This window comes from Eleutherodactylus coqui, chromosome 1 (genome assembly GCF_035609145.1).
Source record: "Eleutherodactylus coqui strain aEleCoq1 chromosome 1, aEleCoq1.hap1, whole genome shotgun sequence".
Taxonomy (NCBI): Eukaryota; Metazoa; Chordata; class Amphibia; order Anura; family Eleutherodactylidae; genus Eleutherodactylus; species Eleutherodactylus coqui.
This window is the reverse complement of record NC_089837.1, coordinates 325,316,233-325,329,006: the sequence shown is the minus strand read 5'-3', so window position 1 is coordinate 325,329,006 and position 12,774 is coordinate 325,316,233. Positions and strand designations below refer to the sequence as shown.

Below are 12,774 nucleotides of genomic sequence, written 5' to 3'. Positions count from 1 at the left end.
AAAGTTTTATTAATTATTGAAAAAAGGTAATAAAAGTTTGATCATCTCTCCCTTTTGCCATATTTATAATAAAAAATTAAATACAAAACCCCCAAAACATATTTGATATGGCTGCATCCATAAAAGTCAAATCTATCAATTTAATGCATTATTCAACCAGAACAGTGAAGGTTGTCCGAAAAGAAAAACACGTCAGAACTGTGCTTTTTTGATCACTCCGTCTCTAAGAAAAAACATAATAATAAACGATCAAAAAGTTATATGCACTCCAAAATACTACAAAAGTTCTAATAGAAACTACAGAACATCTCACACAAAACGAGTCCTCACACAACTATGTCAATGAAAAAAGTAATGGCAGTCAGAAAATAATAGTAGTAATGGTGGCAGAAAAAAAATTTTTTCCTAAAAAGATATTTAATTTTTTAATAAATAAATTATATAAATTTAGTTTCGTAGTGATTTACTGACCCCTAGATAAAGTTATGTCCTATTTCCTACAGTGGGTACACTGAAAAGACAAGGCACCCCCACCCCCTCCCAAAGATGGTGGAATTGTGCTTTTTTCCCCATGTCACTCCACTTCAAATTTTTTTTTTTTTAAGTTTGTCAGTACATCATATGCTAGTACCACATTACAAAGTACCATTGAAAAATACAGCTCGTCCTGCAAAAAAACAAGCCCCCAGACAGCTAAAATAAAGGCTAACTATAAAACCTATGTTTTAAAAGTAAGGAGAAATTTTTTTTAGAAAAGTGCTGTGCCCTTAAGGTATTAATGAATCGCAACAAAACTTGTCACATCGCTGTAAGTAATTATTAAAAGCATAAAATTGTTTCTTTTAAGAGAGATCTTTTTTGTTTTTTGGGGGGAAAAAATGACAAATATCTTTTGCCCAACAGTGATGGCTAATATATGCACCAGTGTTATTAGATTGCTGGTTGTATTTTGTTGCAATCTCAGGAAAATGTATGGTCTAAACAATATTCTATAGTATTTATATGATTGGTGCTGGCCCCATGTTTACAGGAAAAATGGCATTAGCTTAGCCATAAAAAATAAACAGAAAAACAACAAAAATAAACCATAAAATCAACAAGAAAGCAAACTGCAGCCGTAAATAATTACAGGACCGTTAGCACCATCCCAGTCTCTTCTATGCACACTTAATGCCTTATCATTTCTTTCAAATAAAAGCTGGAATGTGCTTGGTCAAAAAACTCCAGCATTTGCCAACTAATTTTCTGTTGGCTGCACTGTAAAAAGGGATTACTGGCAAGAAAATGGCAATTTGTTAGCAAGGATAGTTTCCTTGAAGACAGTGTTTCTAAACAGGATATGAAAATAATAAGGCATTTTATCTTTCAGTCTTGCTTTGATGCCAAGACAGTGTACACCAGACTGTGAAATTCGAGCAAAATGGATCAAATTTGATTAAGCGGGATTTATTCATTGTTGTGGGATTTTTTATTAGATATTTCATAAACAGAGGCAGGCATTGTAAACAAAAACTGCTAATCTTTTTATCTCCCCATTCCCTGCGAAAACCGCCACCAGAACATATCAAAACAAGAGAGGAAAAACAACATTAAATGTGAATTAAAAGTGGATGTCCAACATTTCATTTTCACAATTTAGAGCTGATTTAATTTCAACTTTGTAAGGCTGGAGCAGCGTTTGTCTAGATACGGAGCTCCAAATCCAATGCTTCTTGTCACATAGTAATAGCATTAATTCAGGAGATTCTGGCAGCAGCCATTACTACAAGGAATTTACTAAACACACATTTAGACAGCCCCTTTGAATTCAGTAATACATTCCTATACAGTAAACTCCCCCCATTGTTAACAATTACTTTAGCGACTAACTTCACATGACTGTGTAAGGGAGGTTCACACACAGGGTTTCGTGGCTGCTTCGTCTGTGGTTCTTTTGAGCCGAAGCCAAAAGTGAAATCAGAAGTAATAAGAAATAAAAAATAAGGTATGTCTCAACAGCCTAAATCAGTTCTGGACACACCCTTTTGACAAGGGAAATTGGTAACGCCGAGCTGTCAATTTCTTCATAAATTCTCAAGAATGGCAGAAGAGGAGCAAAATGCATAATTCTAAGAAAAATTACCCCAGCACTGTTGTTTCATGGGAAATACATGTGTATACGAAAACAGACAAGTCAGGAGTGGTGACAGGTGCTCTCTAGTGTTAGGCCAGTTGCACATCACCGGTTGGATTCCGCATGCGGGAGCCCTCAGTGGAATCCAATCCTGTGCCCAAACCGCATCCGCGCGTACCTCTCATATCTTCTTTTCTGTACTGCGGATGGTCCGCATGGCAAGCCGTCGGACATGAACAGTATAGATTTTTTTATTTATTTATTTTTTGAAACCTCTGCTTTTCCCTGGATTCTGCAACCTTTCCACAATGTCAATTGCAAAGGGGCCGTGGGCCTGACTACTTCCACTGACTCCAATGGAAGCCGTCCACATGGAACCCACACAAAAATGGAACATGATGCGATTTTTTTTTTCTCCACTAGCGGAAAATCGCAATTGATTTCCACTTGTGTGCAGGAAAAAGTGCTTTAAATAGCATGTTATGGGCAGTATTTGCTGCGGAATCCAGAGGTGGATGCACGCTCCGGCTTCCACAATGCAAATATGTCCGTGTGCAGCCGGCTTTAAGGGCTTGCGTTAGGGCTCCGTTACGGTGGTTTCACACGAGCGATAAAATCGTGCACATTTATGAAACCAATGATATTAAATTATTTCATTTTTTATACTGACGCAATGCGGCATGCTCCATCTTTCTGCGATGTGCGATTTTTTATCTCCCATGTTTTCCTATGGAGCCTCCAAGTTTGTGCATTGGAATTTAAAACTTGGGAAGTCCTTTTGACTTACGCGATAAAGAAATTGGGGGGCAGCAATGTGAGGTATCCATATCATCGCTAAGCAACAATGCAGGAAATATATAAAAAAAACCAAAAACCTCAGAACAGTGAGGCCGGCTGCACACGACCGGATCGGATTCTGCAAGTAGCATCCCGCAGCAGATTCCGACAGTGAAGCTGGGCAGTGACCTTGTGTATCTGTGGCTTCTGCATTGCCTATAGCCACAGTGCCCGTCGTTCATGCGCAGTACTGATTTTTTTCCCCCCAACATCTGCATTTCCCCTGCTGTCGCTTAGCGATGACCCAAGGCCCATACATAGTGTTAAATGCAAATGGGCTGCGAGTCAGACGGCCTCCATTGACGTCACAGTTTGACAGAGACCGTCCGCAACAAAGTAGAGCATGCTGCGATCTTTTCCCCACTTGCAGAATACACAATTCTTATCCATAAGTGTGAATGAAAAACTAAAAGTACATGTGCTTCAATGCATGCGGTTTGCTGCGGATCCTCCACGCTGACTGCAGATTCTGCAATAGGAATCTGGTCATGCGAAATCGGCTTTGAGCGGGATTTATTGTGTTAGCAATTGTTTTTGGTTTTGTTTCTTCTATCAATGTATGTAAGGCCTCCTGTTCCCGGGCGATATGTCACTGCATTATCGCGATAATCCGGCCGCGGGTAACACAGTGAATGCTTCCCATAGACTTAACCATAGAAAGTACAGCCCGACGTCCAGGAGCAGAGAATCATAGAGATTCTCCGCTCACGGGATTCAAGTTGCGGCATGCTGCGATTTGCCACGATTCTCTATCAGATAGGCTCATTGTGAAGATCAGTCAGTTCTCCCCCCTGCAGACTATCGCTAGCAATATGCCACCTCGCCCCTGGACAGGCAGCCCCAAGAGTATAAGAAGTACACAGTAATGGATTTGATCTATTTCACCTGCCTGTGCTAATTTCCTCTTACACGGTAGGGCTCTCACATCTGCTTCAGGCATTCTCTCCATTTCAAAATGCCACAACATAACAAAATGTAAAAAGATAAAAAGGTTCTGGAACTGTATCTATGTACACTAAAGGGCCTTTTATACAAAGACACATTTTTTTATTTTATTTTTTTGCTGCCAGGAGTTTATGGACAATTTTCATATTTATGAGATAACTGACACAAATAAAAACTATATTCCATCCTCATATCCATATACTCTCTGACACATAAAATACCCTGTAACACCATGTAAAAATTATCAAGGTGTGCACAAAGTTAGTATATTGCCAAGCACATACATAAGTTTGTTGAAACAGCAAGCATGCAACCCCTGGGTTTCACCTGAAAATTTGTTTAAAATATGCATACCTATATGGGCTGTTTTTAAAGCCTTTATTATAGATCTGCTATTTACTATAATAAAAATGTGCAAAATATTTAGAATCTTTTATTTATTTTTATTGCGATGTTGTCTTTTACAATACATAAAATTATAGTTTTATATTTAAAAAACTAATGCATGAAAAATGTACTCTATGCAATATTAAAAAGTTGAATTTTTTCACTTGATTTGACCCCAGGAGTTTCAGGACGTGTATAAATGTTTTTAGCCCTAACATGCTCTATGTATTTAAACTGCTAGGATGTCAGAAGACTGGGATTATCATATTTTGCCAATCAGCTCGCTAATTCTAGGGAAAGATCTACAGCCGGCCAAACCCTATCATATACCAATTTAATTTGTGAAGGATTAAAACATTTCTATGTAACCTCCAGCTAACATCTAGAGTTTAACATGTGGATCATATCGGTCCTATTTACATGAAGGAACAGGACAAAACATGGTTTTAATTGTCTTTACAGATCGCTATCAGCTTAGCCATCCAACTACATTTTATCATCAAAACAGATCTCACTTCCTTCTCAAATAGTTAGAAAAGTTAAGCCCCATTTACACGCAAAGATGATTGCCCAAAATTCAATCAAAAGATGGGGAATGACAGTTTGAGCAATCATTTTGCATAAACTACTAATAGGTAATAATGCCCATTAGTAGCTTATTAGCTTCATTTGCATGTAAATGAGACTCCCTTCGCTGTATACAGATAACAGCGGGTGGTCTGTTATCTGCATACAGCTCCATTGTTCTCCTGAGGGACAGCAACTGAGAACAATGTCATCAGCACTACCCTGGAGAATCACAGAGAGTGGTCCCTGCTATCAGCTGGCCGGCCGAACAATGGTTTTTATGCTGAACTAAAAATCACCGTTTGGCAGAAAAGCAAGCAATGGTAGTATTTACACGCAACGATTATCGCTCAAAAGACATCGTTTGAATGAATTCTGAGCGATAATCGTTGCGTGTAAATGGGGCTTAAGGCTTTAGATTAAGTTAAGCAAACCATAATGCTACTTTCATGGAGCTTTCATGGAGTAGGCAGGATAATAAAGGAGCTGTGCCCTCCATGTCAGATAACATTACTTATTGATTACGATGTATAGTGACAAATTATTTCTGCTCCACCTTTAAAATCAGTAATAACTCACATCTGAATGGTTCAATGCTGCTGGCATAAGGGCCTTTAACATAAACCAATTGTCGGCCAGTGTAAAAGTGCAAATGATCAGCTGACAAACGAGCAAACGCTGCTCAATGGCTGATTAGCTCATTTATGCAAGCATAAAATTGTTCACTGGTCTGCTGTACATTCCCCAAGTGAATGGAGAGATATACAGCCAACCAATGACAGCTGAATGGAGAGGAACGATGTGATGGTTTGTCTCCATACCAAAGATCTTTGGCTTGTGTAAAAGAAACCTAAACAAGTGCTGTTCAACATGTTTTGTTAATTAGCGCTTATTATATCGGCCCATGTAAATGGACCCTTATTGTTGGATCCATCAGCTGGCCTCATGAACCTATTATCACAAAGGGTAAAAGTTTTGGAATTTCTTAATTATGACTTCATGTATTGTATAAGTGATAAATACACGACTATTTAGGCTGGGTTCACACGGGGCGGATTCCCGACGGAAATCCCGTGGTTTGGCCGCAGCAAAAACCGTGAGATTTCCGCCAGGAGAACCGCGGCGGCGGCTTTGAAGCGACCTGGCCGCTTGCTCTTCCGGTGCGGCCGGCGCTCCCATAGAGGAGAGCGCGGCCGCAGTAGAAAGAAAAAAAGAATGGACATGCTGCGGACGGCAAATCCGCGGCTGCGGTCAGCAAAGCCACGCCGCAGAGGCGGTTTCTGCCGGATTAGCCGCAGCGGATTTTCCGTCCCGTGTGGACGAGATTTCTCAGAAATCTCGTCCACATGGCTGGCTGATCCTGGGATTAGCGGCCGCATGCGGATTTGCTGTGACGAAATTCTGCACGGAATTTCCGTGGCAAATCCGCTCCGTGTGAACCCAGCCTTAGGGTGAGCCATCATTAAAATGGAATGACCCTTTTAGGGGCAAGAAACTTGTTAGACAGGGGCAGTCTAGGGAATGATCGCGACAGTGCATATATGAGTTGTGCTAATTATCTACAGCCAGGAATTGCACAGAACCTGGACGACACTAAATGGAAACTAACAGCAAGCAAGCTGTACTCTACTGTCCTGCGTTAGATACTGGCAATCAGAATATCAATTTGTAATTACTGTGTAAAATTACTATTTTGCGTCTAGATATATAGTAAAAGAAGAGGATCAGACATGCGGGGATCGCTGCGGCTGAATACCTTAACTTAAAATAAAATTGCCAAAAACCGTCTAATCTGTACATACCAAAAGTCTATTGCTTTATTAATCTTCCCCCTCGCCTCCCAAGTCTGTTAAAAGGCATTCAGTGGTTACGGTAATTAGTGTTCACATTCTTAAGACATTTTCACCACTTTTTTATTATCCTACTGAGAGATGACTTCACTGCCAACTATATACAACATGGCAACATTTACTCACACTTCATGCTTTGGCAATTAAAACTATGTCAACACATTAAGCTCAGTATTATTTTCCAAAATAACTAATATAAAACGGAAAAACAGTTTGGCTGCGGCTTACACATAGGGCCCTATGCTTCCAGTTCAGAATGAAACACTACATACATATATAAACCGGCACAACTATTTCATTGGGTTGGACAACCGGACCAACTGAGAGGTACAGGGAACTCCTTGTTAGCCTAAATGTTGCCACCTGTCATCTAATTTGCGTGGAAATCGGAATAGCTGATGATCTAGCCGCTCATCTATGTTAACCCCTTTAGTGCCAAACTCTTACACTGGATCACGTACTGTTCTGTCCTAAAGGGGCTACAATAAAGTATCCAACTGTACATGCAAATAAAATATGGGAAATGTATGGATCCGTTCTACTTTACAAGCGTTTACTATACGGGAAGTAATTATTTTCACAAGGGACAGAGAGAGGTATGTTCCAGAGATCCGGGACAATTTTCTCGCTGGGAAACCCAAACATTCCTCAATAACCTTGTAATTTTTGTATGGTTCCCTATGAAAATTATGGAGGAGGTTTATGAAAACTGTCCAAAAGTAAAAACAGCTTGTTACCTATAGCAACCAATCACAAAGCAGCTTTCATTTTACAAGAGTACTATTAGGAATGAATGCTGAGCTGTGATTGGTTGCTGTGGGCACCAAAGACAGCTTTTGTTTTAGATAGTTTCTATAAATCTCACCGTGTTTAACGAACCATCAGACCTCTCAACAAAGTGGACTGTAGGCGTGACATAGAGACGCCATCACCAGACAGGCATTTGACTCCATGTGCCACAAGCGTGTACTCAGTTGAACAGCGTCTATTTGTTGCTCGAGAATATTCGTGAAATGTCAAAGGGCATATGGGGATAAGTAGGATGAAGGAAGTGTATTAACAAAATACTGTATTCACCAATTGGTGAAGAATCAGTTAATAAATGAATGGAAGTGTTACTTTAAACAAGGAGGAGCTGCGCGGCACACATCTAATGCGAGCATGAAGGAAACTGTTATTTTGGGGACCAATTAATTTCGAAAACTCTGCCGCCAAGATCATCAGACCTGATGCCATCCGATGACTTCTTGTGGGGGTTTGCGGAAGGGCTGCGTATACAGCAATAAGCTGCAAACAAGTAACGCCCTGGTAGATGTAATACAAGAGGAGGTTGCAACCATTACTGGGGTCACATTAGCTGATGTCCTCACCAATACCCACATTTTCAGCTTACGCTCTAGGCAGACCTTGTTTAGCATAATACAAGGTAAATACGTATCAATTTTCATAGGGAACCAAACAAAAATTACAAAGTTATTGAGGAATGTTTGCATTTCCCAAAGAGAGAATCCCCCTGTATATTGTGGCTATGTAAAAGTGCAAAACATTATAGCGTCTCCGAAACATCTTAGTCAGAAGTAATGTTTAGTTACTAATGTTATGCCAATGGAAATTGCATACATTCATAGAACTGTAACACTGCCATCGGGAAACTAAAACAGGTTTCTTCAGCTTCACCTCCTACAATAGCAAAAGTGCAAGATTATTGCTCTACATAAACCAAAGTGTATGTGTGTCATCATGCTACAATTATTCTTATATATGGGAGTTATGATCGTCATATAAGGGATGCAAAGCATTAACTACATAACACGAAGGAGCCCTTTATAAGTATATAAGGATAATCGGACAAACTTGTGGAACCTCTCTGTGCAGCAAATGCAGTTCTTACCTTGTCGGCTAAAACGTGGTAAAGATTAAAAAAAATTAAAAAAAAAAAAAATCACACACACTATATCAAATAAAGCCTTAAAAAATCCAGTGTCAGTCAGCGCAAAGACTGCTTCAAACTTTCTACTAGTGATTTGCTTTGCTATGAAGAAATTACCTACCATAACACAGGCTACAGCGCCCCCTTGTGGCATCATGTGAAACATTCAGGCACTTTCTTCAAACTCCTGAATTCTAACTCATACGCTAAGAACAAAATAAACTATCTTTTAATTACTAAAAGTACTTCAAGAATAAAATGGAGACAGTGACACAGACTTTGTTGAATTCATACCTTTTTAGCTAAAAGTAGAAAGATGTAATATTAGCTAAAATAGCATGACAGAAGGTGTAGTTTTCAGCGATTTCTGCCCAAAATGAAGCACTCATTCAGGTCCTCTAGTTACGTCAGTTATAGGAGTCATGCAGTAACTACTGGCTACAGCTCTGCCCACATCTGCATTTGACATTTTCTTTCTGCTGTACTGTCATAAAGAGAAAAATAGAAGCAAACATTTCCGTTTTATATCCCAGCAATTCCAATGGGAAATGCGACTCTTCGCCTGTCTTCATTCTGGTAGGTTTCCTTCTTATTTTGTAAGAGAAACAATAGCATATTCATGGTGCACTCATTTTTCTGTCCAAGAAGAAACAGAAACCTGACAGTAAGCTGTCCATTTTTTTTGTACATTGTCGTCAATGGAGAGCGGATGCAAAGCCATTCTGTTTATATCCTTTATTGATCCGTGATATTTTTTTTTGTTCAGTGCATACCGAGAAGAAAAAAATAATAAAAAACAGATCCATTATAATGGATACAAACTGAAACAAACGGGGGCTAATGGTTCCACTTTTGGTTGAATAAGCAAAAAAAATGCAAAGCTTAGCTTCTTTTTAGCATCATTTGTTTTTCATCCGTTTATGGATTGTAGACAGTTCCTCTAAAAATGGAAACCCAAATGCAAATCTTAACAGAGTCTTACAACTGTTACCTTCTGCATGTCCTGTTCATTCTTAGCATGGCAAAAAGCATTGAGCACTTTGCTGTTACACTGGTTTAGTGAGGAGTCAATCCTCTACCATGGACGATTTGTTTGACACATTCGATGTAATTATTCAGTAAAGCGGTCATAGTTTTAAGGCCAGGACTAATTACAGCGTCATTCATAGTTTCCTTTTCACCATGTATAGAATGTTTTTACATGTAAAGATTTATCGTTCGCTCCTGCATCCCACTTATACGGGCAAATAAATCGCTAGCTCGCTAAATCATTCAGTCATTCACATTCACTGTACCAGTGAATGAGAATGACCCAATTATCAGTATTTAAATCAAACGGTTTTTTTTTTACGATAATTGTTCCGTGTAAACGCACCCTAAATTAGTGGTTACTAACCTGTTTTGAAGGAAACGCTGCAGAGTCACCAAGAGCGCGTGGAGCAGCAGGTTTTTGCTGTTTGCAACAATTAGGAGCCAAACTGTTGTTCGCATCATTTACGTCTTCTATAGACTGTACGCCTTTCTCAAAACAACGTCGCTTTCGTGTCTACAATACAAGAGCAAGTATATCACATTTTTAAGCACACAAATCAGATAAAAGCAAATCAATAAATAGAATAATTCTCTAGCCAAATTTTAAAAGAGTAAGAAGATAGTAAAAGTACCCCGTTTTATCCAATCTAAAGTTGGCCTCATCCCCATAGGGATGCATTAACCACCCGCGGGTAGATAAATACCTGCGGATGGTCAATAAAAGTGAATTTAAAAAAATCTGGAGCATGAAAAAAAATGGACATGCTCCATTTAGGTGCGGGGCTCCTGCAGGGACGGCTCCCGCAGGCTTCTATTGAAGCTTATGGAAGCCGTCCGGATCCGCAGGAGATCCGCGCCTGAATTAAACTCACCTGCTCCGGGCGATGCAGATCTTCCTTCCTTCGTGGCAGGATCTTCTTTCTTCGGCCCGGCGGATGTGCCTGGCGCATGCGCGCGGCACGCAGCCGGCGTGCCGAGCACATCCGCCCGGTCGAAGAAAGAAGATCCGACCGCGAAGAAGAGAAGCCACGCACAGCCCGCAGCAGGTGAGTTTATTCTTATTTTCAGCCCTCATGTCCGCGGGGCAGGAGGGACCCGCTGTGGATTCTCCATGGAGAATCCGTAGCGGGTCTGATTTTCCCCGTGGACATGAGGCCTAAATCATTATCTTGCATGAGAATAAAATATTTTCAAACGTACGGTACTCAAGAGGAACAAAGAACACAGCCTTCCAATCTAAAAAGAAATAACCTGCTGTTATATTAGAGCGCTGAGCAATCAAATCTTGAGGAAATTTAAAACAAAAACAAAAAACAGACAAAAAGGTTGCATAGTAAATAAGGTTGAAAAAAAGACAGTTCAATGAAGTCCCACTAATATTCCTATTATGTTAATCAAAATTGTATCATATTAGGGGGGAAAATTCCTTCCCAACTCCAAACATGGTAATCAGAATAAATCCCTGGATCAACGTCCCATCTCCACAAATCTAGTGCCCAGAACGGGAAAACTATAATATTACAAGAAAGGCATCACATCTTGTGGCAAAGAGCTCCAAAGTCTCACTGCTTTTAAGGAGCCCATACATACTAGAATTTAGACGTCTTTCTTCTAGGTGGAAGTAGTGTGCATCATGGTTACAGACCTAGGTATAAAAAGACCACTGGAAAGACCTCTGTATTGTCCATTCATATATTTGGACCTTATAGATCTCCCTAAGCAGTTTTTTCCCCCAAACTAAATAATCAAGTTTCATAACCTGACTTTGCAGTGCAATCCATAAAAGTTTGAGATAGCCGTTGGCATATGCATGCACTCAGCTTGGGTGAGTGTGCATGTGGTTATATTGGCGAGAGGCAAATAAGCTGCCACTAGGCACCTATGGCCACCTATGTTCAAATAGAATACGCCAAACCTTCTTTTCGCCAACAGCTGCCAAAGGAGAGAATTGAGACACCCCGAATCAGATAAATCAGCCGATACAGCCAAATCAGGTGGCTTTGGCTGCCACTTTTCATCTAATGTATATGGGCACCTCTACCATTTCCCGATTGCATCACGTAAATATACATAATGTGGTTATTATGAGTATATGTAGTGGGCGTGGGAGCAGAGTCTGCCCCATAACTGGCAGCTATCAGCTTTTTTTGATTTCTAAAAGCCACTGGCAACTGTTGCGATCGAAGTTAGCTCAGGTCACAACAGTTAAAAGGGTTTTCCGGACAAATACTATAGATCGCCAGGATGAGAGCAGCGAGGCCAGACGTCATCATCAGGGTTGGAGCGGGAAGTCTAATTAGCAACCAACTCCAAAGCAGAGCTGTAAGTGTAATAGGTGGCTTAGTTCCCATTGATTTCAAGCGGAGTGAATCCGTCTATTAGACTACCTGCTCTAACACCAATAATGATATACGGCCTGGAGGCCCTGACAGCGGGCCCGGCGATTAGTTCAACTATTAATGATCTATCTTAAGAATAGGTCAACAATAGTAGAAACCAGGAAGACCCTTTCAACTATTTAGATGCTGCAATCAAAACTGACCGCATGTCTTCACAGCTAGGTCAGACAGGGATCCCTCCGGTGCACCATGACCCGGTCCGTTCCAGGATGCAATTACAGGGTGCTGATAGGTCAGCATGGAAGCCTAGAGAAGGCTCCCAGGGGTGCAAAGCGTGAATAACTGTTAAGCATTGCCCGTGGCAGAGCTTAAAAGGCAGCAATGAAAATTACTATAAATTATAACATAGAAGTATTTTAAAATACAGTACAAACAATTAAATTATAACAAATTCAAGATTCCTATGGGACTAAAAAGGTTTGAATAAAGCATTTAAAACAGTTAAAAATAGTGAAAGTTGAAAAAACCCAGTTCCCATGAAAAAAAATTCAAACGATAAAAGTAACAAACCTTTTGTATCGCCATGTGCGTTAAAGGTTGAATTATTAAAACATCGCAGCATTTTTTTTATTTTTTGCACCGTAAAAAAGAAAAAAAAAAGGGAACAGAATGCTAAAAGTGCATTTTTTAATTACCCAGACTCTCAAAAAAACTGAAAAAGTGATCAAGATGATGCATGTACTAAAATGGTACTAATAAAAACCATAGCTCTGA

General features: G+C 39.9%; 1 protein-coding gene across 1 annotated transcript in view; it reads right to left on the bottom strand.

The window, feature by feature from the left end:
* The window catches only part of BRIP1 (BRCA1 interacting helicase 1), a 228,452-nt gene that overhangs the window by 185,242 nt on the left and 30,436 nt on the right, over positions 1-12,774 (bottom strand). Inside the window, 1 exon segment of the mRNA XM_066575099.1 lies at positions 10,026-10,175. Within this exon segment, the coding sequence (XP_066431196.1) occupies positions 10,026-10,175 (150 nt within the window).